This window comes from Muscardinus avellanarius, assembly GCF_963383645.1.
Source record: "Muscardinus avellanarius genome assembly, chromosome: 17".
Taxonomy (NCBI): domain Eukaryota; kingdom Metazoa; phylum Chordata; class Mammalia; order Rodentia; family Gliridae; genus Muscardinus; species Muscardinus avellanarius.
In genome coordinates this window covers 64,300,069-64,327,711 of record NC_137803.1, presented here as the reverse complement: position 1 = coordinate 64,327,711, position 27,643 = coordinate 64,300,069, and the positions used below count along the sequence as shown (strand labels likewise).

General features: G+C 52.7%; 1 protein-coding gene across 3 annotated transcripts; it reads right to left on the bottom strand.

Moving 5' to 3' along the window:
* Window positions 1-1,369: 1,369 nt before the first annotated feature.
* Window positions 1,370-23,520, bottom strand: CEP76 (centrosomal protein 76; the record flags this gene model as incomplete). Of its 3 annotated transcripts, none has more annotated exons than XM_080714833.1 (12): window positions 1,370-1,508; window positions 2,345-2,562; window positions 5,280-5,613; window positions 7,108-7,274; window positions 11,544-11,732; window positions 11,942-12,070; window positions 16,317-16,414; window positions 19,148-19,333; window positions 19,987-20,250; window positions 21,419-21,494; window positions 22,490-22,645; window positions 23,458-23,520. In XM_080714833.1, the coding sequence occupies 12 exons, from the start codon at window positions 23,518-23,520 to the stop codon at window positions 1,370-1,372; spliced, it is 2,019 nt and encodes a 672-aa protein (XP_080570959.1). The 3 variants fall into 3 exon arrangements, with proteins under 3 accessions (XP_080570959.1, XP_080570960.1, XP_080570961.1); XM_080714834.1 differs by having other exon boundaries at window positions 19,987-20,211; XM_080714835.1 differs by lacking the exon at window positions 19,987-20,250.
* Between the last annotated feature and the right edge of the window lie 4,123 nt (window positions 23,521-27,643).

Sequence of the window (27,643 nt, the reverse complement as noted above, 5' to 3'; positions counted from 1 at the left end):
AGTTAAAAATTAAAAGCAAATTAAAAAAAGAGGGCATCTAGACAGCTAACTGGCGTACATTTACTTTTAAGACCAGTGGATGAAGCGAATGAAGTGAAAACTACATCAGCGAGGAATGGCGGCTCCCGCCTGCGATCCCAGCACTTGGGAGGCTGAGACAGGAGGCTCACAGGTTCAAGGCCAGCCTTGGCAATGTGCAAGCCCTTGTTCAAAAGAAAAAAGAAAACGGCCTGGAGAGTCGGCTCAGTGGGGAAGCACTTGCACGGCTTCTGCAGGGCCTGGCTTCAAGCCCAAATCCAAACACTGAGATGCTGCGCGGACAGCGCGCCCGGCATGTGCGCCGCACTCAGTCACGGGAAGAGCGCGGCCACAGAGGGCCCGGACCGGCTGCGCGCAGAGTTTAGGAGCGGCTCCCACGAGCAACCTGGGTCTCGCAGCAACGTGCACCGCAATTTCTTTCCAAAATACTCATTTTTATAACAACAAATATTTATAAATTGCTCATGTATTTTTCTGTGAGCTTTGCTAATATTTATGCTTTTCTGGTATTTGTTCTTTCTACTCTTATTTCAAGATTTCCCACAAATTTCTGGAAAGTATGAAACAAAGTACTCAAGTAACCAAGCACTCAGATAGAACCAAGTACCACGAGTAAGCCATAAAAGGAATCAGTTAGCAAAGTATACTTTATCTATGTAATAAATAAATCTGTCGTGATAAGACTAACTTCTAATTTATGTAAAATAATCTCATTCATTTATGAAAAATAATGATCACTTTTATTTTACTATGGTCCAAACACTTAGACAAATACCTCTCTGATTATTAGTGTAAAGAAAACTGAGTAAATTTTATAGGCATACTTAAACTTCTGAGTAGCTGTCAACTATCATTTACTAAAATAGAATATATATATCTGTAAGCCGGGCCTGGTGGCGCACACCTGTAATCCCAGTACCTGGGAGGCTGAGACAGGAGGGCTGCAGGTTCGAGGACAGCCTCGGCAACTTGGTCAGACTCTCAGCAACCCAGAGACCCTGTTTCAAAATAGAAATAAAACAGGGCTGGGAGTGTAGCTCAGAGGTAGAACGTACCTGGGCTCAAACTACAGCACTATATGAAAAGGGAAAACTAAATATATATTTAATTTATACTGCTTCCAACTAAGATTTATACAAGTTTTTCATACTTAATTTTTAAATAAACATATCATGATTTAAAAAAATATTATCCATCATGTCTGCACAAGACTGAAATACAATATTCAAGCCAGACTGGTATTAAAAGCCTTCAAAGCCACCCCCAAACTGCTAGTAATATACAATGTGTGAAGTTCCAGCAAGCACGGCAGTTCTACGGCGCGCCCGCCCTACAACACTGAGCGGTACTTGCAGGCAAACATGATCCAGACCGCGCACGCCGACTCGGGGTAGGTGAAGACGCGCACGCGGACGGCCAGCCGCACCTGGTCTCCCCGGCAGCAGATGATCTCCTCGCAAAACGGGGACCTGGAGAAGAAAGAAAGCGCTCAGCTGACAAGAGACCACAGGCCTCGCTTCCCACCCAAATCGGTACTTAAACGCTGTCAAGCCAGACGTCGTGGCACACACCCGTAGTCCCAGTACCTGGGAGGCTGAGGCAGGAGGACTGCAGGTTTGAGGACAGCCCCGGGAACAGAGCGAGGCTCTCAGCAACCTAGGGCGACCCCGTTTCCAAAGAGAAACACAATACAGTACTGGCGAGGTAGCTCAGTTAGAATGCTCTTGGGTTCGACCCCAGCAATCCCCCCACAGAGAAGAGGTATTTAATATGTATTTTATTTATATATTTTGGTGCTGGGGGTTGAAGCCAGAGGCATCTATGTCCGAATTATATGCACAGCCCTATTTAATTTTCATTTTGAAACAAGATGTCACACTAAGTTGAAAAAAGGCTCACAAAGTCCCTGAGGCCGGACTTGGAAACCTGAGACCTCATGGTTATAAGTGCGAGCCGCCATGCCCAGTTAATAAGTATTTTAAATGTTGTCTCTGCTACCAAGGGCCTAGAAATTCTGGTTAAGCTGTTCAAACTATAGACTATTCCTTATAAGTCAGTAAATTTAAAGAATTATACTAGACAAGTCTAGAGACATTCAACTGAGATTTACCCAAAATTCCTGAGAAAATTATCCCAGACTATCTAGGGCTACACTTCAGACCCAACAAATCAAAAGCCGAACCAAGGATCCTCAGTGCGGTAAAAGTTCCCCAGCGACTCTGCTGTCACTCGCAGTAACTGCCAGACGCTCTGGTTTCTGATTCCTAAGCTAGACACGTTTATGAGCTCAGAAATGACTCCTCACCGAAGACAAGTGGCGAAGGCGCGCCTGGCATTCCTGTACACGAAGTGGATCGGGAACCCTTTAAAGGTGTGGCCGTCGGGCACGGCCCTCCGAATGGCGTCCTGAAACTCCTCATTGCCTGCAGAGATGCTTGTGGTACGCTCAAATTCATAAGATGCCAGCGCTGGAGATAAGAGGTAAGAAAGCTGGTCTTCCCAAACTGTCGTGAGGCCGAGATCCTACAGCAAGCAAAAAGCCAAAAAGTGATTTACATTCATATTTTTAAAATGAGAGCCGGGCATGGTAGTACACGCCTATAATCCCAGAGATAGAAGGACTTAGGTTCACAGCCAGCCTCTGCAAGTTTGTGAGGTCCTGTTTCAAATTACAAAAGAAGAAGCCGGGTGTGGTGGCGCACGCTTGTTATTCCAGCCTTCGGGAGGCTGAGACCTGAGGATTGCGGTTCGCAGCCAACCTCAGCTACTTAGTGAGGCCCTCTGCAACTCAGTGAGACCCGGTTTCAAAATAAAGAATAAAAAAATAGGGCAGGGGGGTGTAACTTGGAGGTCAAATGCCCCTGGGTTCCATCCCCAGACCTGCAAAAAAATAAATAAATTAAATAAAATAAGGCTGGGGTGTAGCTGAGAGACAGAACGCCCCTGGGTTCCATCCCTAGCACCACAACAAAACAAAAACAAGTAAAAGATGTTGAATATTTCAGTGGATGCCCCAAGAAAATTTTTTAAAGGTGTCATAAGTTTTTAGACTTCATATTAATTATTCTAGGGATACAAAGAAATAAAAAGAAACTATAGGTAATGGAGTTTTATTTCTTAGAAATAGCAAGGCTCAGGCTCTCCACTTTAGAACAGTCTACTGGAAAAGGCCACAGGGAATCATCCTTACGTGGAAGACACAGCGTCAAGAATTTGGGGACAGTATTTTACTTAACTTGAACGAGTACAGTACGACTGAATCTGCTAAGTCCTGCTGCTGCAGGGGAGAAGCAGGAAACCATCGGCATATAGTTCGAGGCAGCATTCGTGAGCATGTACTCTCTGAAAGGCGCCCATTTGACGACTGTAGACCCCCTGCCGCGGGCAGAGGAGGCTTAGCTCCTACAGATGCTAAAGGCGACCGTGGCCCACTTACAACACTGAAGGAGCGGGGTATCTAGACAGATGAACGGAAAGAACTAGACTTCTCAAAAGCTTTCTGCTGTCCTCCTAGCACTGGGAGGCTGTGACCGGAGGATGCAGGCTCGAGGCCAGACTCAGCAACTTAGTGAAACCGTTTCCAAATTAAAAAAAAAAAATAGGGCTTGAGCCGGGCTTGGGGGTGCACGTGTAACCCCAGCATTCGGGAGGCTGAGAACAGAGGAGGATCGCGGTTCGTGGCCAGCCTCAGCTACTTAGTGAGGCCCTCTGCAACTTAGTGAGACCGTTTCAAAATAGAGAATAAAAAATAAAAATTAGGGCAGATGGTGTAGCTCAGAGGGTGAATGCCCCTGGGTTCCATCCCCAGACCCACACACACAAAAAAAGGTTTGGGGTGCAGTCAGGGGTAGAATGCCCCTGGGCTCAATCCCCCGTACAACACACACACAGAGAAAGTTTTCTGAAATTCTGACTTTAGCTTTTTTGTTTTGTTTTGTTTTTGCCTTTAAAGAAAACGAAGGCTGCCATGGAGATGGCCAGGCTCCCTGGAAGGTGTCCTCTGCACTCTGCCCCAAGGCGCCCTTGAGATGGCCTCAATTCTTTCTTTCTTTCTTCCTTCCTTCCTTTCTCTCTCTCTCTCTCTCTCTCTCTCTCTCATTGTACAGATTGAATCCAGGACATTACACCTCTGAGCTACACTCCCATACCTTTTTATTTTTTTTTTTTTTTGGTGGTTCTGGGGTGGAACCCAGAGGCTTTCTACCTCCAGGCTATACTCCCTGACCTATTTTTTATATTTTATTCGGTCTCAAGGTCTCACTAGATTGCTGAGAGCCTCACTCAGTAGCTGAGGCTGGCTTTGAACCTGTGCGATCCTCCTGTCTCAGCCTCCCAAGTGGGGGATTAAAAGCGTGCCCACCACGCCCGGCCTTTGTCTTTTTATTTTTGAAACAGGGTCTCACTGAGTTGCAAAGGGTCTCACTAAGCAGCTGAGGCTGTCCGCGAACCATAATCCTCTGGTTTCAGCCTCCCAAATGCTGGGATTACAAGTGTGTGCCACCAGGCCCAACTTAAATTTAGTATTTTCAATGGAATAATTATATTTGAATAAATCTTTTCAGAAAAGGAGAAATCTATACAGTGTGCTATTTAGCCATCGTCTGACCCTAAGATATGAACAAGTCCATATTCTTTGTTTCTAGGAGAAATAGTTAATTCTACAAGTATTAGGGAATTAGGCTTTTTCCCCCCCTTTGGCAGTACTGGAGATTGAATTTTCCGAGACTTGAGTACTGAGCTGAATCCCCGCCCTTCTTATTTGTTTAATTTTGAGATAAGGCCTCACCAAGTTGCCCAGGCTGGCTTTAAACACAGTCCTCCGAGCAGCTGGGCGATGGCCTGGTGCCACTGCGTCCGGAGAATCTGGCAATGCTGGGGTTGTTTTGTGGTACTGAGGATACAATACAGGAGCATTCCGCCTCTGAGCTCCACCACCAGCCCCTATTCTCTATTTTGAAACAGGATCTCAGTAAGCTGCGGAGGCCTCCCTACGGAGCCGCGGCTGGCCTGAACCGCGATCCTCCGGCGTCAGCCTCCCAAGCGCTGGGATCACAAGCGTGCGCCACCACGCGGAGCTGAGTCTTGAGTTTTCGAACTTAACTCTCATGACAGTCAAAACTAGAAGCACCCGAAATCCAGGGACCCAATTTCCACATTCCCTTTGTTCAGGGGAACCGTGACTGGCCCCTCAGAGCGCCAGACCCCGAGCCCCCAGCCCCAGGCGCAGGTGCGCGTCCCACCTTCCTGTGCTCGGCCACCAGCAGCCGCAGCTGCATCTCGATCTCGTTGCTCGTCGCCGACGCGTCCAGGGTGGACGCGCACAGCGGCGGGAAGGGAGGCAAGGACGCCGTGGCCCCCGGCGCGCACACGGACTTGATGGCTTCCTCGCTCATGGGCTTCCATTTGGACTCGTCGTTCAAATCGAACACGCAGGTGTCCACCGCGTCGGAGGGCTGGCAGTTCCCCAGAAACATCTGGTGGTTGAACACGCAACCCACTGTTCGATACGGGTACAGCGGCCTGGGCTGCTCGGCCAGCGGGGGCTCGTCGGGGTTGGCGGGTTTGTGGAGGTACCTGAAAAATGAAACGGGCAATGAGCATGAGCGGAGGGCGTGCTCCCGGACGCACGGCCCCCAGGCCAGCTTCAGACTACGTCCACACTCCGTGACGCCCTGGTAACCGGGCGGTACATCTTCTGTAGAAACCAGCTTTATTCCTTTAATAAGATGTCCTGTGTGTCTTGTCAAGATCCAAAAAGTTTATCTCGGCCCGGAGGGGTGGCGCACGCTTGGAATGCCCGCATCCAGGAGGCTGAGAAAGGAGGACCGCGGTTCGCGGCCAGCCTCAGCTACTCAGTGAGACCCGTTTCAAAATAAAGAATAAAATATGGAGCTGGTGTAGCTCGGTGCCTCTGGGTTCTATCCCCAGCGCTGCAAAAAAAAAAAAAAAAAAAAAAAGCTTATCTCAGAAAATACAATTAGCCGGGCATGGTGGCACATGCTTGTAATCCCAGTGTTTGGGAGGCTGAGACCGGAGGATCGTGGTTTGTGGACAGCCTCAGCTACTACTTAGTGAGGCTCTTTACAACTCAGTGAGACCCTGTTTCAAAATTAAAAGAATAAAAAATAGGGGCAGGGGGTGTAGCTCGGAGGTCAAATCCCCTGAGTTCCATCTCCAGACCTGCAAAAAATAAAAAAAATAAAAAAAAGAAAGTAAATACAATTAAAGCCAGGCATGGTGGCGCATGCTTATAATCCCAGTACTTGGGAGGCTGAGACAGGAGAATCACAGGTTCAAGGCCAGCCTTGACAACTTAGTAAGGCCCTCTGCAACTTGGACCCTATTTCCAAATAAGAAATAAAATCAGGCTGGGGAATTAGCTTAGAGGTAAAATACCTCTGGGTTCAATCTCAGGTTCCATACACACAAAAATGAAAATACAATTAAAGTAATGTAGCTGTGTGAGTGGGCATGGCTAACCGGAATGCTCATAAACCACAGAGACAGAGGACCGGAACGGGGAGGCGGCCCGCAACCGCGTCTGTGCAAAACTCAGCAAGTGAGGAATTGAAGGGGAACTGAGAACAACCTTCAGAAAGAAGTCCCGAGCCGGGGTGCTGGCGCTCGCACAGAACCCCAGGATGCGGAGGCCGAGACAGGAGGAGCTCGGGGACGTAGCCAGCCTCAGCCACTCAGTGAGGCCCTCTGTAACTTAGCGACACCCTGTTTCAAATCAGAATAAAAACAGGGCCGGGAGCCAGGCGTGGCGGCGTGTGCCTGTAATCCCAGCATTAGGACCGCTGAGACAGGATCACAGTTCATGGACGGCCTCAGCTACTTAGGCCCTTTGCAATTTAGTGAGAGCCTGTTTTAAAGTAAAGAATAAAAAATAGGTCTGGGGGTGAGCGCGGAGGTAGAATGTCCGTCCCTGGGTTCCATCCCCAGTAATGCAAAAAAAAAAAAGAAAGAAAGAAAGAAAGAAAGAAAGAAAGAAAGAAAGAAAGAAAAGTAGAGTTAAATAATAAACATTTACTTCCATTTCAATACCCTAACACCCAGTTGCCTAACCTGTGTCCTGTTAAACTCTCCCAGAAGGTGACGGTCCCGTCGGTGCCGCAGGTCATGACCCAGGCGTGCGGGGCCCCCTTGGCCTTGGTGCCAACGCAGACAAAGGCTTCCAGCCCGTACCCGAGAAGCAGGCTGCAGAGGAGGTTGGCGTGGTCCTCGCAGTCGCCCTGGGGGGAGGCGCTCGTTAGCATCTTCATGGCTCCCGCCGACACTCAGACACTCAGTACAAGATGCGAGTGAGAACATTCATTTGCTTTTGTTTTTAACGGTAACAGGGGTGCAACCCAGGGGATCATACCTCTGAGCTCCACCCCAGCCCCATTTTTCATCTGTCTACCTACCTAGCTAGTTATCTGCAGTACTGGGGATAGAGCCCCAGCCCTACTTTTCACTCACTCACTCAATTTATTTATTTGCAGTACTGGGGATGGAACCCAGGGGGCATTCTGCCTCTGAGCTACACCCCAAGCCGTTTTGCTGGGGGCCTTGCTAAGTAGCTGAGGCTGGCCTTCAACCTGCAACCCTCTGTCTCAGCCTCCCAAGTACTGGGGTTACAGATGTGCACCACCCCACCTGGCTCAGGAAGCTTTTTTATTATTATTATCATTATTATTATTTTATTTTTTTGGTGGTACTGGGGTTCCTAGAAGCCCTTCTACCTCCGGGCTACACTCCCAGACCTATTTTTTTTATACATTTTTTATTTGGAAACAGGGTCTCTTAAGCCAGGGCAGCTGGCTTTGAACCTGTGCGATCCTCCTGTCTCCGCCTCCCAAGCACGGGGATTACAAGCGTGCACCACCACGCCCGGAGTCTTCTCAGGAAGCTTTTATTTTGTATTTTTTTGCAGGTCTGGGATGGAGCCCAGGGAGATTGGACCTCGGAGCTACATGCCCTGTCCTTTTTATCCTTTATTTTGAAATAGGGTCTCACTAAGTTGCAGAGGGCCTCACTAAGTAGCTGAGGCTGGCAGGGAAACACAATCCTCAAGTGTCAGCCTCCCGAATGCTGGGATTACAAACGTGCGCCACCACGCCTGGCTCAGGAAGCTTTTAATAGATGAAGAGTTAAAGGACATGAATAAGCAGGCTGAAAAATCATTGAAGTATTAAAGGAAAAACCAGTCAAATTAGACCAAGTTACTACTTGTAATCCCAGCACTCAGGAGGCTGAGACAGGAGGATAGCGGTTTGCGGACAGCCTCAGCTACTTAGTGAGGCCCTTTGCAACTCAGTGAGACCCTGTTTCAAAATAAAGAATAAAAAATAGGGCTGGGGGTATAGCTCGGTGGTAGAATGCCCCTGGGTTCCATCCCCAGTACTGCAAAAAACTAAACAAACAAAAAAATTAATCCAAGTTATAGCATCTACATATGATAATATCAAGGAAATACGTCCACGGGAAGTGACAGAACACCCTGGCGACACCAGGCTGGGTGAAGGCTGCTCCGCCTCACTTCCCCTCTGCCTTCCAGACTCTCTTTGCCATGGTTTTACTTTTACAATTAAAACTGTGAAGATGCACACAGAAAATATGATCGTACGTCCTGTGCAAAGACACTTTACCATATCAGGCAGCGTGGCTACAGTTACGTAAGGGCATGTGTTTACATACGGGACACTGTGGGCGCAGGCCAAGGGGAGGGCAGACTGCGCTGGGCAGAGACTGAACTGACGGACGCCGCAGCAGCGCCCCCGCGCGTGCGCCCCACGCCACTATACCCCACAGCCCTACACAGCCACACTGCACACCCTCAGCCCTACACAGACACACACTCCACACCCTCAGCCCTACACAGACACACACTCCACACCCTCAGCCCCACACAGACACACACTCCACACCCTCAGCCCTACAGACACACACTCCACACCCTCAGCCCTACACAGACACACACTCCACACCCTCAGCCCCACACAGACACACACTCCACACCCTCAGCCCTACACAGACACACACTCCACACCCTCAGCCCCACACAGACACACACTCCACACCCTCAGCCCCACACAGACACACGCCCGCACGTTTTCCAGCTGCTCAGTGCCAAATCCAGGGCTCCACCCCCTGGGCAAGTGATCTAACGCAGGGCGGCTCCCCAGTCCCACAACGACATTTGTTTTTAACTAACTGTAATAAGACAAAAAACATTTGATAATTACTAGCTTTAAAAATATTATAGACAACCTTTTAGACCTAGTACCTCTAACCTGAAGTTTTTATCACATAAACAAAATTCGTAACAAAAACAGACATTCAAGGCAAAAACTCATTCCTACTAATACATGAAACTGGAAGCACGTATACGCTCGTTAAAAGTTCCTAAGAGAGTAAACAGTCACGTAAACTCTACATACCGACTCAAGAATAATAACCACTAAGAGGTGGAAATCACAAAATGTGCCACCACGTGGAAGTGTCCAGAGCCTGATGTCATATTGTGAAGCCAGTGGGTGCAGTGGGAGGCTGGGGCAGGAGGACGGGGCTCCCAGCCCCCCAGACTTTATAAATGCAAAATAAAAGCCAGGTGTGTGGGCGCACGCTTGGAACCCCACGCTTGGGAGGCTAGGACAAGACGCGGGTTCCTGGTCCTCAGGTCCTCAGTGAGGCCTCTGCAACTCAGCGAGACCGTTTCAAAATAAGAGTAAAATAGGGCTGGGGGTGTAGCTCGGAGGCAGAGTGCCCCTGGGCCCCATCCCCAGCACCACACACACACACACACACACACACACACACACACACACACAAGTGGGCCCGGGGTGTAGCTCAGAGGTAGACTTTCCCCGGGTTCAATACAAAGTAGCCATAACAACAAGATTATCCAGCAAGACACAAAGTTTTCATAACCTACTTATAACTGTAGAAAGATGATCCATGTACTGAAAAAAGAGATGACAAATGGGCAACAGAATTGCGGGCAAAGTTCCCCTTTACTGCTGTAATGCTTCTGTTTGAGTAACAAAACTATTTTATTTTTATTTTTTCTGGGGGGGAGTGTTGGGGATGAAACCCAGGGGCATTTGACCTCTGAGCTACATCCCTGTCCTATTCTTTATTCTTTACTTTTGAAACAAGGTCTCAACTGAGTTGCAGAGGGCCTCACTAAGTAGCTGAGGCTGTCCAGGAACCGTGATCCTCCGGTCTCAGCCTCTCAGATGCTGGGATTACAAGCCTGCCCACCACGCCCAGCTAACAAAACTATTTTAAATAATTTTCAAGCATCTACTTTAGAATACGCTTTCCCTTTAAAACAAGCCAGACATGGCAAGTGCTCCCATAATCCTAGTGCTTCAGAAGCTGAGGGGAGGATCACAGAGTAGAAGCCGGTGGCAACAATTTAGCAGGATCCTGTTTCAAAATAAAAAATAAAAAGGAGGTGGGCGTGGTGGGCTCGCTTGTAATCCCAGTACTTGGGAGGCTAAGACAGGAGGACGGTAAGCCAGCCTCAGCTACTTAGCAAGGCTCTCTGCAACTCAGTGAGACCGTTTCAAAATAAAGGATAAAAAATAGAGCCAGGAATATAGCTCGGAGGTAGAGTGCCCCTGGGTTCCATCCCCAGACCTGCAAATAAATAAATAAATAAATAAAAATTCCTTTACTAAAATTGAACCATTAAAAAAAGCCTAGCAGCCAGCGTGGTGGTGCGCACTCGTGACCCAGCGCTCGGGGGCCGGGGCAGGCTCAGGGCTAGAAGCCAGCCCTGGCAACCAAGCCCAACGCCAGCAACAGACGTTCCCTTCAACTATGCAATTCGAGGCTGTTTTGCCGTCTCCATTCTGTACCGGCGTCTTCTCTTTCTGAGCAAATGTTAAGACGTGAATTGCTCCGTTGAGCTGGCTGCGGTCAAGGCGCTACCTCCAGGCCACGGTCTACCCTGGTTTCTGACAGTGCTTACCGGTCCTCGCCCGGCAGAGACCACAGTTATGTATGGAACAGAAAACGAAGGCGCCATGTTTTCTCCTTTAAGTTTAGAGATCTTGCAAGGTTTATGGAAAAAGGTGAAATCGAGACTTGAGTTCAAGTTGGCAGCATAACGCACTTTTCTTTTTTTGTGGTATTGGAAGTTGAACCCAGGTGAGTCTACGACCCCTAGCCCGACTTTTTTATTTTGAAAGGTCTTGCTAGATTAATGAGAGGCTCACTATTTGCTGAGGATGTCCTCAAACCTGTGATCTTCCTGTCTCAGCCTCCCAACTTCTGGGATTACGAATGTGCACCACCATGCCTGGCTCATTTTTGAAACAGGGTCTCCCTAAATTGCAAAGGGCCTCAGTAAGCTGCTGAGGCTAGCCTCAAACCTGCGATCCTCCTGTCTCACCCTCCAAGTACTAGATTACAAGCGTGAGCCGTGGCGATTTCTGTTAAGCCTTTTACAAGGCTCTGAGAGTTCAGAGCACCTGCCAGCTCGCTCTGCCTCCAGCCGGTGAGTGCGGTACCTTGTTCCGACAGAGAAAGGCCAGCAGGGTGCACCACTGCTCCTGTTTGCCACCGCCTCCGATGACAGGGGCGCGCTCGTACCCCAGGACGTTGACAAATCGTGCGGCTTGCCTCGGTGTATCCAGAAGCCGTCCGGCTCGCAGAGGCTTGACGTAGGAACAGACTGGTCTATTGATCCCGTTCTCATCCTGGAAGAGCATCTGGTTTCAGAATGGAATAGCGCGACACACGGGAAAAGACCGCGCTCTTCCATCCCCGTCAACTGGAGCTCACTACAGATCAGAATTCTACTGCACGAACGGACTTCCACTGGCCAGATACACTTTCCAATCACAAAGTCAACGCAACACGCGGACACCGGCTGTGAGCTCAGGGAGCTCTCCCGGAGCCTACGCACCTGCGCGAAGATCTTGACGAGCCGCGCGCTGTGCGAGGGCCGGATTTGCAGGTACTCCCTCCACCACTGCTTGGCGTACACCAGGAACAAGCGCTCCTTCTCCGCGGTCTTCTGCCGCTCCAGAGCAAGCTTGAAATGCAAGGGGCGCCTTCAGCTTCTCCCGGCCTCTTGCCAGGACGAAGGCACCAGCCGCCTCCGTGCAGGGGCCGTGCGCACTCAGCCGCACTCCACATCCAGGCAGTCAGAGCCATCTTCCCAAGACAGAAATTTTTAAAGAATTTCCTTGTTCAAAACCCTTGCATCAGCCGGGCGTGGTGGCGCACGCTTGTAATCCCCACACTGGGGAGGCTGAGACAGGAGGACCGCACAGGTTCGAAGCCAGCCTCAGCTACTGAGTGAGGCTCTCAGCAACTTAGTGAGACCCTGTTTCCTAATAAAATATAAAATAGGTCTGGGAGTGTAGCCTGGAGGTAGGAAGCCCCTGGGTTCCACCCTCAGTACAACCAAAAAAAAAAAAAAACACCCTCGCATCACTTTGCACGGCTCTGAACTGCCTGCCCGGGCTCATAACCGGCACCTTCCTCGTCCTTCTCTCGCCCCATCCTCACGGGAACTCGGTGGGGTACTTTGTTCTTCTTTTGTGTGTGGTATTGGGAACTGAATCCAGGGGCATTCTACCACTGAGCTACACTCCCAGCCCTATTTATTACGACTGTTCTTATTTTGAAACAGGGTCTCACGAAGTTGCCGAGGCTGGCCTTGAACCTGGGATCCTGCCTCGGCCTCCCGAGGACCGGGCTTACCAGCGTGCATGCCCACGCTGTGTGGGGCCGCGTGGGCACTGGCTCTGCGCTGGCCACGCTCCCAGCGCCCGGGAGGTCCAGGCCGTCCGTCCAGGACCGGCTGCTCGCCTTGCTTGGCAGACCTCCCCAGCCACCTGGCCCAAGCCGCCCCACAGCCCAGGCGCCCAGGCATTCCACATGCAACCCGCTGCTCGCCGGGGTCTCCTGAGCGCGCAGGCTGCAGGCTGCCTTGAGCACCGCCACACCCCAAGGCCCTCGGCGAAGGCTCGTGGCACTTCGGTGAGAGGGCTGCTGGGAACCGAATCCGGGGGCACTCTGCCTCTGAGCTACACCCTCAGCCCTTTGTATTTTGAAACAGGGCCTCACTAGGCTGCCGGGGCCGGCCTCAAACCTCTGATCCTCCTGTCTCAGCCTCCCAAGCTCTTTAAGATTAAGAAACACACACATATTTTGTGTGGTGCTGGGGAATGAACCAGGGGCATTCTCCCAAGCCCTACTTTGATTTTTAGTTTGAAACAGGGTCTACTAAGTTGCTGAGGCTGACACTGAGCCTGCAATTCACCTGTCTTTACTTAGAGTACTAGGATTCTAAGTGTGCACCACACCAGTCTTAATAATTTTTTTTTCTTTTCTTTATGGTACTAGGGAGTGTGCCCGGCGGCATCCTACCTGAGCTATACCCCTCTTTAAATTTTTGAAACAGGATCTCACTAAGTTGTGGAGGGTCAGTTGCAAGTCTGAGACCCTCCTGTCTCAGCCTCCCAAGCGCTGGGAGCAGAGGGATGCACCACTACTTACTTATTATTTATTTATTTATTTTTTCAGTGCCGGAGACAGAACCCAGGGCCCTTCAACCTCCAAGCTACACCCCCAACCCTATTTTTTTTTTTTTTTTTTTTGCAGGTCTGGGGGTAGAACCCAGGGCATACCACCTCCAAGCTCTACCCTCTGCCCTATTTTTATTCTTTATTTTGAAACCAGGTTTTGGGTTTCACTGAGTGGCAGAGGGCCTCACTAAGTAGCTGAGGTTGTCTACGAACCATGATCCTCCAGTCTCAGCCTCCCGTCCAACCCTATTTTTTATTCTTTATTTTGAAACAGAATCTCACTGAGTTGTGGAGGGCCTAAGTAGCTAAGGCTGTCTGCGAACCTCGAATCTCCTGTCTCAGCCTCCCAAATGCTAGTTTTACAAGCGTGTGCCACTATGCCCGGCTCAATAAATATTTATTTTTGTTATTTATTTACTTATTTGCAGAACTGGGCATGGAACCCAGCTACACCCCCAGCCCAATTTTTTATTCTTTATTTTGAAAAAGGGTCTAAGTTGCAAAGTATCTCATTAAGTAGTAGCTGAGGCTGTCCGCGAACCGCGATCCTCCTGTCTCAGCCTCCCGAATGCTGGGATTACAAGCATGCACCACCACGCCCGACACAATACTTTTTTTTTTGCGGTACTGGGGGTGGAACCCAGGGGCTGTTCTACCTCCGGGCTACACTCCCAGACCTATTTTCTTTTTTTCTTTCTTTTTTTTTTTTTTTTTGGCGGTACTGGGGGTGGAACCCAGGGGCTGTCCTACCTCCGGGCTATACCCCCAGACCTATTTTATACTTCATTTGGAAACAGGGTCGCACTAAGTTGCTGAGAGCCTAAGTACTGAAGCTGGCTTAAAATATTTATTGTGCCAGGCATAGTGGCCAGGCGTGGTGGCGCACGCTTATAATCCCAGTACTTGGGAGGCTGGGACAGAAGGACCACACAGGTTTGAAACCAGCCTCAGCTACTTAGTGAGGCTCTCAGCAACATAGTCAGATTCTGTTTCCAAATAAAGTATACAATAGGTCAGGGAGTGTAGCCCAGAGGTAGAGGCCCCTGGGTTCCATCCCCAGCACTCCCCCCAAAAAATTAGTGACTAAAATAAAGACAAAATCTGGGAAATATACCAAAAAAAAGAATGAACTCATGCTTCAGTTTTTTGGTTTTTTTGGTTTTTTTTTTGCAGTGCTACGGGTTGAACCCGGGCATTCTACCCCCAAACTATACCCCCTGCCCCATTTTTTATTTAGAAACAGAGTCTCACTGAGTTGTAGAGGACCTCACTAAATAGATGAGGCTGGCCCTGCGATCCTGTCTCTGCCACCCAAGGGCTGGGATTACAAGTGTGCTGTAACCACGCTTGGCTGCATGTTTCAGTTATTAAAAGTGATAAGTAAGCCGGGCTTGGTGGCACACGTTTGTAATCTCAGCATTCAGGAGGCTGAGACAGGAGGATTACAATTCGATGCCAGCCTCAGCTACTTAGGCCCTTTGCAATTCAGTGCGACTCTGTTTCAAAATAAAGAATAAAAAATAGGACTGGGGCCGGGTGTGGTGGTGCACACTTGTAATCCCTGTATTCAGGAGGCTGAGACTAGAGGATCACGGTGCACAAACAGCCTTATCTACTTAGTGAGGCCCTCTGGAACTTAGTGAGACCCTGTTTCAAAATAAAGAATACAAGCCGGGCGTGGTGGCACACACTTGTAATCCCAGCGCTTGAGAGGCTGAGACAGGAGGATCAATCGCACAGGTTCGAAGCCAGCCTCAGCTACTTAGTGAGGCTCTCATCAACTTAGTGAGACCCTGTTTCCAAATAAAAATATAAAATAGGTCTTGGAGTGAAGCCCGGAGGTATAAAGCCCCTGGGTTCCACCCCTAGTACCACCAAAAAAAAAAAAAAAAAAAAAAAAAAAGAATACAAGCCGGGCATGGGGATGCACACTGTAATCCCAGCATTCGGGAGGCTGAGACAGGAGGATCGCGGTTCCCAGACAGCCTCAGCTGCTTATAGTGAGGCCCTCTGCAACTCAGTGAGACCCTGTTTCAAAATAAAGAATAAAAAATAGGGCTGGGGGTGTCGCTCAGAGGTAGAATGCCCCTGGGCTCCATCCCCAGTACTGCAAAAAAAATAAAAAATAATAAACAAAAAAAGGACTGGGGTGTGTGGCTCAGAGGTAGAATGCCCGAGTCAATCCCAATGCCCCTAAAGGAGGACCCTCGGGCTTGGGGTGCAGCTCCAAGGTATTGCAGCGCAGAGGAGCTGGTGCCCAGGGCAAGTCCTGGCTCAGGAGGGAGAGAGGCGCCTGTAGATTTCTTAGTGTAATGAAAGTAACTACAGAGAACTCAAGTGTTTCCTCATGTACACGCCCTGGGAACTTACAGGTGAGTAGACTGGCACACACAGGTACTCACGCGTACGTACTCATCTGAGCACTCTCGGGCTGGCTCTGAGCTGCGGTTTCAGGTGGTACACTACCCAGTCCTCTCAGACACCAGGGAAAAGGGGAGAGGAGATTGCAGACCAGGAAGGAAGAGGTTGTTTCAGGAAAACACAGTAGGCGTTATTTGCCTGGCAGAGGGGCTCGCTACTTAAAACCAAGAAAGCCCTCGCCCTTTCCGGGCCAGGCCTCCTTCCTCGCCCCCAGCAGCCCGATCTCAAGCAGATGGCCACTCTAAGCAGGGCGCTTCCCGCTGGACAGGCGCCGTGCATTGGAAGCACACTCAGAGGGCGGAGGCTCAAACCATGACCACTCACCTGCATGTTCACCACCTCCTGCGACAGCGTCTGAGCGAGCGGTGGGTACATTTCAAGTTTTATATTTAAAATCCCCACAGACACTTTTGACTCTGTGCCTATAAATATAAATAAAGGTTCAATACTATGTATATTTAATTACTTATTTATTTTTTGCGGTACTGGGGATGGAACCCAAGGGCATTTAACCTCCAAACTACATCCCCTACCCTATTTTTAATTCTTTATTTGAAACAGGGTCACTGAGTTGCAGAGGGCCTAAGTAGCTGAGGCTGGCCGCAAACTGCGATCCTCCTGTCTCAGCCTCCCGAGTGCTGGGCTGACAAGCGCGCCACCGCGCCCGGCCGACAAAAACAACCTAAAGGCCTGGTGCTTTCTACTTAAATGAGGCAGGTAACGCTCAGCTTTACCCTTAATGATATTGGCCACATCGAGCTGGCTTTGTCTCACAAAGGTGTTCACATAACTATAAGACAACTCCTTTGTCTTCTAATTGCACTTTAAGAAACTGTTTTTTGGCACTGGGGATGGAATCCAGGGGCAGTCTACCTCCAAGCCACACCTCCAGCCCTAAAGTTTATTCTTTATTTTGAAACAGGGTCTCACTGAGAAGAAACTTTTCATCGGGTGTGGTGGGCACGCTTGTAATCCCAGCATTCAGGAGGCTGAGACCGGAGGATCGCAGCTCACAGACAGCCTCAGCTATTAGTGAGGCCCTCTGCAACTCAGTGAGACCCTATTTCAAAATAAAGAATAAAAATAGAGCGGGGGGTGTAGCTCGGAGGTCAAATACCCCGGGTTCCATCCCCAGACCTGCAAAAAAAAAAGGAAAAAGAAAGAAACTTTTCTGATCTAATGGAATAGGGATTCTTTAGTTTAACTGTCCTTAAATGGATAATATCTTGCTGGGCGTGGTGGCGCACGCGTGTAATCCCTACGCTTGGGAGGCAGAGACATGCAGCTTCAAAGCCAGTCGTGCTGGTTTGAGAGAACCTTTTTCCAAATAAAAAAAAGTATAAAAATAGAGAGTAGCCTGGAGGTAGAAGGGTTTTCAGGAACCCCAGAACCACTTTAAAAAAAAAAAAGGACACCACCAACCAGCCTTCCATGAGTACAAACCAGAGGGAATGCTGGATGTTGGTGTCTCATTCTGCCTCCAGGAAGGGCAAGGAGGGAAACACCCTACCCTTGGAGCTGCCGCCAGCTTCGCGCCCTCGCGGCGATGCCGACTGCCAGTGCACGCCGGCCCGGAAGAGCTCGGACACAAGTGCCTGGCGCGCCTGACTCGGCCGGCTTGGAGGATTACTGCTTGGGCTTGGGCCTTTCCTTTTGGAGCTGAACCTGGGCATTCTACCTCGGAGCTACCCCAGCCCTGGTGATTTTTTGTTTCGAAACAGGTGTCATTAGGCTGGGGGCCTTGCAGAGTCGCTGCCACCCTCATTTCAGCACCCAGGTACTGGGACTGCACGTGTGCACCGGTTTTAAAGACAAATAAGTAGGAATGTTTCTTGAAAATAAATAGCCTACATAAAACTTTTTTTCTCTACACATATCCGAGTCTGACTTAAAAGCCAAACCCAAGTCACTAAGGCTGCGCCGTCTGCTGGCCGGCCAACTGCACGGACGTCTCAACCTCAAAGGAGTTGCATCAGGTGCCATGCAGAAAGCCAGGAAACTCAGGCTCTGCTCTAGCATTTTATGAACCTATGTATTCCATATGTTCATATGTACACCTGTAACACATTGCATGTGCTACATATGTAACACATATGTATTACGGAGCAGGCAGGTGCAAGAGACCACGGACGCTGACCAGAGGACAGGCACTCAGACACTCAGACAGGCGGCCTGCTTCCCACGAGCCACCCTACGTGCCTCCTCCGAGGGGAGCCCGTGAGGTGAAGGGGCTCTGGACCCCAGGCGCACCAGAGAGGCAAGCACGGTTCAGACACGTATGTGTGCATATCAAAAATCCTCTTTTCATCAGAGCCTTGTAATTTTCAAGTAAATGAAATTAAAAACTTTCACAGCTAAGCTGGGTGGGGTGATGCACGCTTATAATGCCAGCACTTGGGAGCTGAAACGGGAGGATCATGGTTTGCAGAGAGCCTCAGCTACTTAGTGAGACCTTGTTTCAAATAAAAATTAGGACCGGGCGTGGTGGCGCACACTTGTAATCCTCGTGCTTGCGAGGTGGAGACAGGAGGATCACTCGGGTTCGAAGTCAGCTGCGCTGGCTTAAGAGACCCTTTTTCCAAATAAAAATATAAAATAGGTCTGGGAGTGTAGCCTGGAGGTAGAAGGGTTTCCAGGAGCCCCAGCACCACCAAAAAAAAAAAAAAGGACTAAAGGTCTATCTTGGAGGTAGAATGCCCCTTAGTACTGAAAAAAAAAAAAAAAAAAAAGAAAAAGAAAAAAGGCGTTCACAGCTGGACATGGTGGCACATGCCTGTAATCCCATTCCTTGGGAGGCTGAGACAGGAGAATCACAGGTTTGAAGCCAGCCTCAACAACTTAGTGAGACCCTGTTTCAAAATAAAAAATAAAATTGAGCTGGAGGTGTATCTTGAAAGGCAGCCTTTGAGCTCAACCTTCAGTGCCAAAAGCTTTCAGAATTCCTGTTTTCCAGAAAGAAAAGTTTCCTGAGGACAGGCTCGCCTGGTTGTCAAGAACTACTCTGGTGTGATTCTTCAAGATACTCCCAAGGACTATGATTGGAATTCTAACGAAATTCTACTTCCCTCCTGGCTTATAAAACTACTTTGGAGACATACAAATGTATTTAAAAAGTGAGCTTGTGAAATGGTCGACAGCAACACTAATCATCATACCTACACCCATAAGCTCCACAGTCAGACTGGTCGCTCCATTTTCTGAGCCCAAAACAGATCGCCATTCAAGGAAATAGGATGCCACTAAGGTGGTCTCCGCAAATATGTCAGTTTTGATTAGCACCATATGAACTGGGTCACTTATGGAGAGCATTGTTGTTGAGTCCGCCATTCTAGTTCCGTCGCCTGGCAAGATAAACCAAGAAGAAAATGCCACGTTAATATTCAGTTAGTCAGACACAGGACTCTTGCTGAAGAGTGTAATAAATAAAAAGCTCAGTAACTTTGTCTTTCAAGAGTTGACACGAAGCCGGCGTGGTGGCGCGCGTATCCCAGCGTTCGGGAGACGGAGGCAGGAGGATCGTGTTCGCGCACAGCCTCGGCTACTTAGTGAGGCTCTCAGCAACCCAAGTGAGACCCTGTTTCCAAATAAGAAATAAAATTGGGCTGGGGATTAGCGCGGTGGAATGCCTCTGGGTTCCATCCCCAGTGTCGCACGCACGCACACGCGTGTGCACACACAAGAGTTACGACAAGATCGTTTCTCATCCCCTCAGTCTCCAGCACCCGTCAACAGCACTGCATACATGGCAGACACTTTACTATTACCAGTAAGGAGCCAATATTTAACATGATCTAAAAATAATCCTCATGGAAAACTAACTGGAAAACAGGAGAAAGCAAACGAGGAGGAGGGCAGAGTTGTTTAAATCAAGAGCAGCGCTGGAGAGAGAGAACACTGAAGCAAGCCGGCCACTGCCCATCTCTCCCGACAGCAAGCTGCAGTCGGTCACAATAACCTACCAGATTCATTAGTTAAATACTTGACTGCTCCTTACCTAAACTTTCTCTGTGCACTTCAAGCAAAAAGCCATCATGAAAATCCGGTTCACAGGCACAGGGAACAGGCTTAGAGCGAAAACGCTGGTTTCGATAATGTAAACATAACGTGAAAGTTGAACAAACTTGTCCCGGTAAAGGCTCAGGTTCCTGAAGATGTTCCAAGAAAGCTTTTCCACCCAGAACCTGAAGGTAAAGATACCTCCGTGTTGGGTCAATATTAGCTGTAAAGTGCAGCAATATGTGAGGAGATGCCACAAAGCCTGGGACGCGACAGACATCAGGAAAACACTTGACTGAACTAGAACCCGAGACTGGGAGAGCACGCACTGCCGGGCCGGCCGCCGCGGGGCCGGGCAGGGGCCTCTCCTTAAAGCTGCTTATAAGACTCCCTCCCCGCCGCGAACCTCACACAGCTGTCAACTCGGCGAGCCTATGGTCAGATATTTATGCCACTAAAGAAGCAAAGCTGGGCCGCTGTGGCGGCAGACCCCTGGATTCCAACACTGGGAGGCTGGCACACGATGGGGCAGCTCCAAGGACAGCCTCGGGAGGAGACTCTCGGTAACCTAGCGCGTCTGACCCCGGGTCAGAACAAAACAAAACAAAAAGGACCGACGGCACAGCTTGGAGACGGAACGGCCTGCGTGCACCCCCGTGCCACCACGGCCCCAAAGAGCAAATACAGAAACTGTACAGTTTTAGGTAAAACGTAAACACCTAACATGCAACTTAGTGAGGCCCTGTTTCAAAATTTAAAAATAAGCCGAGTGTGGTGGGCACGCTTGCAATCCCAGCACTTGGGAGGCTGAGACAGGAGGATCCAGGTTCGCAGACAGCCTCAGCTCTTAGTGAGACCCTGTTTCAAAATAAAGAATAAAAAATAGGGCTGGGGGTGTTGTTCAGAGATAGAATGTCCTTGGGTTCCATCCCCAGACCCGCAAAAAAAAAAAAAAAAAAAGGAATAAAACAGGGCTAGAGGTATAGCTCAGAGGCATAATGCCCCTGTAAAAAACAAAAAGCAGTAAAAAAAAAAAAATCAATAAATAAAAAGTATTCCTGACTTTACATCCACTGTTCTACATGGGAAATCTTCTGATATATTTCAAGTAAAACAGAACAGAGGTTTTAGGCTAAGTAACCCCAACACTTTTAACTATTTCATTTTGGAAAATAAACATCGAGCTGGATGTAGTGGTGCATGCCTATAATCACAGCAGTTCAGAAGCCTGAGGCAGGAGGATGGGCAATCTGGATAAGACTGACACCCTGCCTTAAATAAGGCTGGGCATGTAGCTCAGCGGTACCGCTCCATGGGCTCAACCCTAAATACTGGGGGAGTCTGAAATGCCCTCTCAAATATCACACGCTAGGGCACACAGACATTCATTGCTAGCCATAACTAAATTAAGTTAAAAACCACATACATACTTTTTTTTAATGTTGATTGTTTATCAAAACCAACAGACTGTCTGGGAGAGGAAGGTATTTCTTGATCAACATTGTCCTAGAAAGGCAGGGAAAAAAATCACAACAAATTACAATTCCCAAGTGACTGTCAGAAAAGTGAACGGCACTCGGCGCCAGGCTCAGGCACTCAGCGGGCAGGCGCCTGGCGGCCCGCTCCGCGGTGGCCGCGAGCTGCGCCCGAGGGTCCCTCCTTCGGGCTCGCCGCCGCGCTCCCGTCACTCTCCTCCTCCATCCTTCCCTCCCCTTCCTTCCTCGTGGCACTGGGCTCTGAGGCCAGGGCACGCTTTTCCTGAGCTGTATCCCCAGCCCTTCCCATTTCTTGTTTTGAGACAGGGTCCGGCTAAATAGCCAAGGCCGGCCTTCGAGTTGAGAGGCTCAGGCCTCAGCCTCCCGGTCACCAGCATCCCAGGTGCACACGACGGCACTTGACACCGGTTAAACTTCCTCTACGCCTTCTCTGACACTGGCCTAAGAGCCCACCGTGAGCTGATTTTAAGGAAGTGACGTCCGCAGGGCGGAGGTGCTTGTTAGGTCAGTTTTTATAACAAACGCGCTCACAAAGCTCAAGGGCCCGGCACGCCGTGCACCTGCCTCCCGCCGCCCAGGACCCAGGTCACAGCCCCCATTGTTCCCTCACTCCAGACGGCCGCCCTGGCTGCTCACCGCCCCGGGAGACCGGCTCCTTCCTTAGAAACGGGTAAGCACGCTCGTTCTAAAATAACCTTACCAACGGGAAGGTAAAGAACATCTTTATCTCTGAAACAGAACCGTGTTCAATGGTGAACTAATCTGTGGGTATTTAAAATGACAGGCCCAGACATGTGTGCCTCCCCCACCTCCTACCCTTCAAGACGTATGGCCACAACGCACCAGTAACAGATTTTAAAACATAAAAATACGTATAGACCGAGGGAAAGCAAGGAAGGCGTGTCTTAACTCGGTGTTGACACAGACCGTCTGCCTTCAAGGCTGCAGTTACCCTGAACCTGAATGGAGCCTCCGGAGGCCCGCGCCCCGCCCAGGGCCACTCACGGTCACCAGGCTGAGCCCCTTCATCACGTCGTCCACGAGCCCCCGCTGCCTGAGCGCCTGGATCAGGTCCTCTGCGGACAAGTGCTGCTGGCCGGGGGCCAGTTCCTCCCGGATGGTCTCGGCGAGGATCTCCCTGATTCTGCCGTGCACGTCCATCTGTGTGGGAAACCCAAACCCGTCACCTCTGGCGCTAACAGAAAATGGAGCGGGCCGCCGCCGTTAGGCAGAGATAGGCGGCTGTCTGGTGTGCACGCCTGAGGACTGTACACCTGCAGGCCTTTTGACTTTTACATCTCCTTGGACATTTATTGTTTTTGTGACCCTGAAGGATGGAATCCCAGGGCCTTTTACCTCTGAGCTATACCCCTATTTATTCTTTATTTTGAAACGGTCGAAGTTGCTGGAGACCTCAATAAATTGCCGAGGATGGCCGCCTCAGACCTGGCTTATACTTTTGTCTTAGAGCACGGTCTTGCTGAGCTGAATGGCGGGGCGGGGTGGTCCTCCCCTGTTCCGGTTACTTGGGAGGCTGAGACAGGAGGATCGCCGTTTCTAGGCCAGTCTCAACCACGCAGGCCGTCTGCGGTTAGGGAGAACCCCAATAACAAGAGTAACAGGGAGCCGGGGGTGCAGGCCCGCCATCCCCGCCGGGCGCTGAGCTCGGGGTCGGGCCGGGCGCAGCCTCCGCAGCTGGCGTGGCAAGCAACCAGGTGAGCAGCTCGGAGGAGGCAGGAGCGTCCCGGGGCCCTGGGCTGCGCCTCCGCCGGCCTCCGCCTCCCCCGGCCTCCAACCCCGGCCTCCGCCTCCCCCGGCCTCCAACCCCGGCCTCCTCCCCGGCCTCCGCCCCGGCCTCCGCCCGCCCGGAACCCGGCCGAGATGGAACCCGGGCAGAGGTTCCAGAAGGCGCCGGCATCCCCGGGGCGCCGGCCGCGCCGCGCGAGCACTGTGCGGGGAGTCTGGCCGCTCACCCTGCCCAGCTGCCGCTGGATGAGCTCCTTCAGCTCCGCCGCCTTCTCGGGCGGCAGCGCCATGCCGCCGGCTCCTCCCGCGGGCGACTGCGCAGGCGCGGGCGGGCGGGCGGGCGGGGGCGACTGCGCAGGCGCGGGCGGGCGGGCGGGCGGGCGGGGGCGACTGCGCAGGCGCGGGCGGGCGGGCGGGCGGGGGCGACTGCGCAGGCGCGGGCGGGCGGGCGGGCGGGGGCGCGCGGGGGCCTCGGGGCGCGCGCGGGGCTGTCCACGGCGCGCCTGACCCGCCGGGCCGGGGGCCTCCGGGCCCCGCCTCCAGGCCTCGGGACCGCCGGCCTCCAGGTCCCCAGCCCCCGGCCTCCAGCCCCCGGCCTCCGGATCCCGGCCTCCAGGTCCCCGCCTCCAGGTCCCCAGCCCCCGGCCTCCAGCCCCCGGCCTCCAGCCCCGCCATGTTCGTGCCCTGCGGGGACGCGGCCCCCGGCCTGGCGGGCTTCACGCTGCTCATGGTGAGTGCTCCCGCCAGGCCCTCCCGGGGGCTGAGGCCGGGGTCGCGGGAGGGCGGCGGCGCAGGGCCCCCACGAGCGGGCGGGCTGTTGCAGACGCGCGGTAGAGACCCTCGGCACGCGCTAGAGGGGAGGCCGGGCGGAGCCTGCGGACTCGGCTGGCGAGTGGCCAGCGGGGCCAGGCCAACGCCAGGCCAGGGGTGGCCAACGTGAGCCGAGCGCAGCTTGCCCGCCACGGCCCTGGGGCGTCCGTGTGTCCCGACGGCCCTGGGGTGTCCGTGTGTCCCGTGATGGCCCTGGGGCGTCCGTGTGTCCCGACGGCCCTGGGGTGTCCGTGTGTCCCGTGATGGCCCTGGGGCGTCCGTGTGTCCCGACGGCCCTGGGGTGTCCGTGTGTCCCGTGATGGCCCTGGGGTGTCCGTGTGTCCCGACGGCCCTGGGGCGTCCGTGTGTCCCGCGACGGCCCTGGGGTGTCCGTGTGTCCCGTGATGGCCCTGGGGTGTCCGTGTGTCCCGACGGCCCTGGGGCGTCCGTGTGTCCCGTGATGGCCCTGGGGTGTCCGTGTGTCCCGCGACGGCCCTGGGGTGTCCGTGTGTCCCGTGATGGCCCTGGGGTGTCCGTGTGTCCCGACGGCCCTGGGGCGTCCGTGTGTCCCGACGGCCCTGGGGCGTCCGTGTGTCCCGTGATGGCCCTGGGGTGTCCGTGTGTCCCGCGACGGCCCTGGGGTGTCCGTGTGTCCCGTGATGGCCCTGGGGTGTCCGTGTGTCCCGCCACGGCCCTGGGGCGTCCGTGTGTCCCGTGATGGCCCTGGGGTGTCCGTGTGTCCCGACGGCCCTGGGGCGTCCGTGTGTCCCGACGGCCCTGGGGCGTCCGTGTGTCCCGTGATGGCCCTGGGGTGTCCGTGTGTCCCGCGACGGCCCTGGGGTGTCCGTGTGTCCCGTGATGGCCCTGGGGTGTCCGTGTGTCCCGCGACGGCCCTGGGGTGTCCGTGTGTCCCATGATGGCCCTGGGGTGTCCGTGTGTCCCGACGGCCCTGAGGTGTCCGTGTGTCCCGACGGCCCTGGGGTGTCCGTGTGTCCCGACGGCCCTGGGGTGTCCGTGTGTCCCGACGGCCCTGGGGTGTCCGTGTGTCCCATGATGGCCCTGGGGTGTCCGTGTGTCCTGACGGCCCTGGGGTGTCCGTGTGTCCCGACGGCCCTGGGGTGTCCGTGTGTCCCGACGGCCCTGGGGTGTCCGCGTGTCCCGACGGCCCTGGGGTGTCCGTGTGTCCTGACGGCCCTGGGGTGTCCGTGTGTCCCGACGGCCCTGGGGTGTCCGTGTGTCCCGACGGCCCTGGGGTGTCCATGTGTCCCAATGGCCCTGGGGTGTCCGCGTGTCCCGACGGCCCTGGGGTGTCCGTGTGTCCCATGATGGCCCTGGGGTGTCCGTGTGTCCCGACGGCCCTGGGGTGTCCGTGTGTCCCAATGGCCCTGGGGTGTCCGTGTGTCCCGACGGCCCTGGGGTGTCCGTGTGTCCCGACGGCCCTGGGGTGTCCGTGTGTCCCGACGGCCCTGGGGTGTCCATGTGTCCCAATGGCCCTGGGGTGTCCGCGTGTCCCGACGGCCCTGGGGTGTCCGTGTGTCCCATGATGGCCCTGGGGTGTCCGTGTGTCCTGACGGCCCTGGGGTGTCCGTGTGTCCCGACGGCCCTGGGGTGTCCGTGTGTCCCAATGGCCCTGGGGTGTCCGTGTGTCCCGTGATGGCCCTGGGGTGTCCATGTGTCCCATGATGGCCCTGGGGTGTCCGTGTGTCCCGACGGCCCTGGGGTGTCCGTGTGTCCCGTGATGGCCCTGGGGTGTCCGTGTGTCCCGTGATGGCCCTGGGGTGTCCGTGTGTCCCGTGATGGCCCTGGGGTGTCCGTGTGTCCCGTGATGGCCCTGGGGTGTCCGTGTGTCCCGACGGCCCTGGGGTGTCCGTGTGTCCCGTGATGGCCCTGGGGTGTCCGTGTGTCCCGTGATGGCCCTGGGGTGTCCGTGTGTCCCGTGATGGCCCTGGGGTGTCCGTGTGTCCCGACGGCCCTGGGGTGTCCGTGTGTCCCTGCGCAGCAGGTGCAGGTGTCCGTGCTGGGGTGTGGGCAGCGATGGAGCGAGGCCCGCGGTGTCTCCGGCCTGCGGGGCTCCCAGGCCCTGTCACTGTCGCCGAAGCCTTTAAGTAGGGCCACCCGGTGAAGTCTTCGAGCCAGGCCTGGGGCCAGTACTGGGGAGGCCGAGACAGGAGGCTGCGAGGTTCGAGGATAGCTCAGCCACCAGGGAGACTGAGCAAACCAGTGACACCCCCTTTTTTTAAAAATTTTCTAATTTTCGGTGGTACTGGGGATGGAACCTTCCACCTGTGGGCTACACTCCCAGACCTATTTTATATTTTTATTTGGAAACAGGGTCTCTTAAGTCAGCGCAGCTGGCTTGAACCTGTGCGACGCTCCTGTCTTCGCCTCCCCGGCTGGTGAGACCATCTTTTTTTTTGGGGGGGGAGGTACTGGGGGTGGAACCCAGAGGCTTTCTACCTCCGGGCTATGCTCCCAGACCTTTTTTATATTTTATTTGGAAACAGGGTCTCACTAAGTTGCTGAGAGCCTCACTAAGTAGCCGAGGCTGGCTTCGAACCTGCGCGATCCTCCTGTCTCAACCCCCAAGCGCTGGGATTACAAGCGTGCCCACCACGCCGGCTGCTATTTTTGTTTTTAAAGATGGTCTCACCAAGCCGGGTGTGGTGGCGCACGCTTGTAATCCCCGCGCTTGGGAGGCAGAGACAGGAGGATCGCGCAGGTTCAAAGCCAGCCTCAGCTACTTAGTGAGGCGCTCAGCAACTTAGTGAGACCCTGTTTCCAAATAAAATATAAAAAAGGTCTGGGAGCATAGCCTGGGGGTAGAAAAGCCCCTGGGTTCCACCCCCAGTACCACACACAAAAAAGCCAGGCATGGTGGCGCATAATTGTAATCCCACCATTAGGGAGGCTGAGACAGGAGGATTGCAGTTCAAGGACAGCCTCAGCTACTTGGGCCCTTTGCAACTCAGTGAGAACTTGTTTCAAAATAAAGAATTAAAAATAGGTCTGAGGGATGTCGCTCAGAGGTAGAATGCTCTTGGGTTCCAAATGGCGGTACCGCAGGTTCGAAGCCAGCCGCGCTGGCTTAGAGAGACCCTGTTTCCAAATAAAAAAGTATAAAAAGTAGGACTGGGAGTGTAGCCCGGAGGTAGAAGGGCTTCCAGGAACCCCAGTACCACCAAAAAATAAATAAAAACAAAAATAGGCCTGGTGTGATGGTGCACACCTGTAACCCCAGTACTTGGAAGGCCAAGACAGGAAGATCACAGGTTCGTGGCCAGCCTCAGCAACTTTGAGGCCCTCTGCAACTTAGCAAGACCCTGTTTCAAAATAAAAAATAACACAATAGGCTTGGGGATGTAGCTCAGAGGCAGAACGCTCCGGGGTTCAACCCTCAGTCTTACCAAACAGAATGAACAGAGGTGTAGCTGAGAGGCACGCAGCCCCCTCGCATGGCTTTCCGAGAGCCCTGCTGCGGTGCGTCTCGCCCCCTTTCTTTGTTACAGGGCGACGGTTCCCAGGCTACAATGGAAGCCCAGGAGGGCAGGGCCTGCGTGTAGCGAGCGCCTGCCCGGAGGCGGTCAGAACCCCGTCTACACTGGC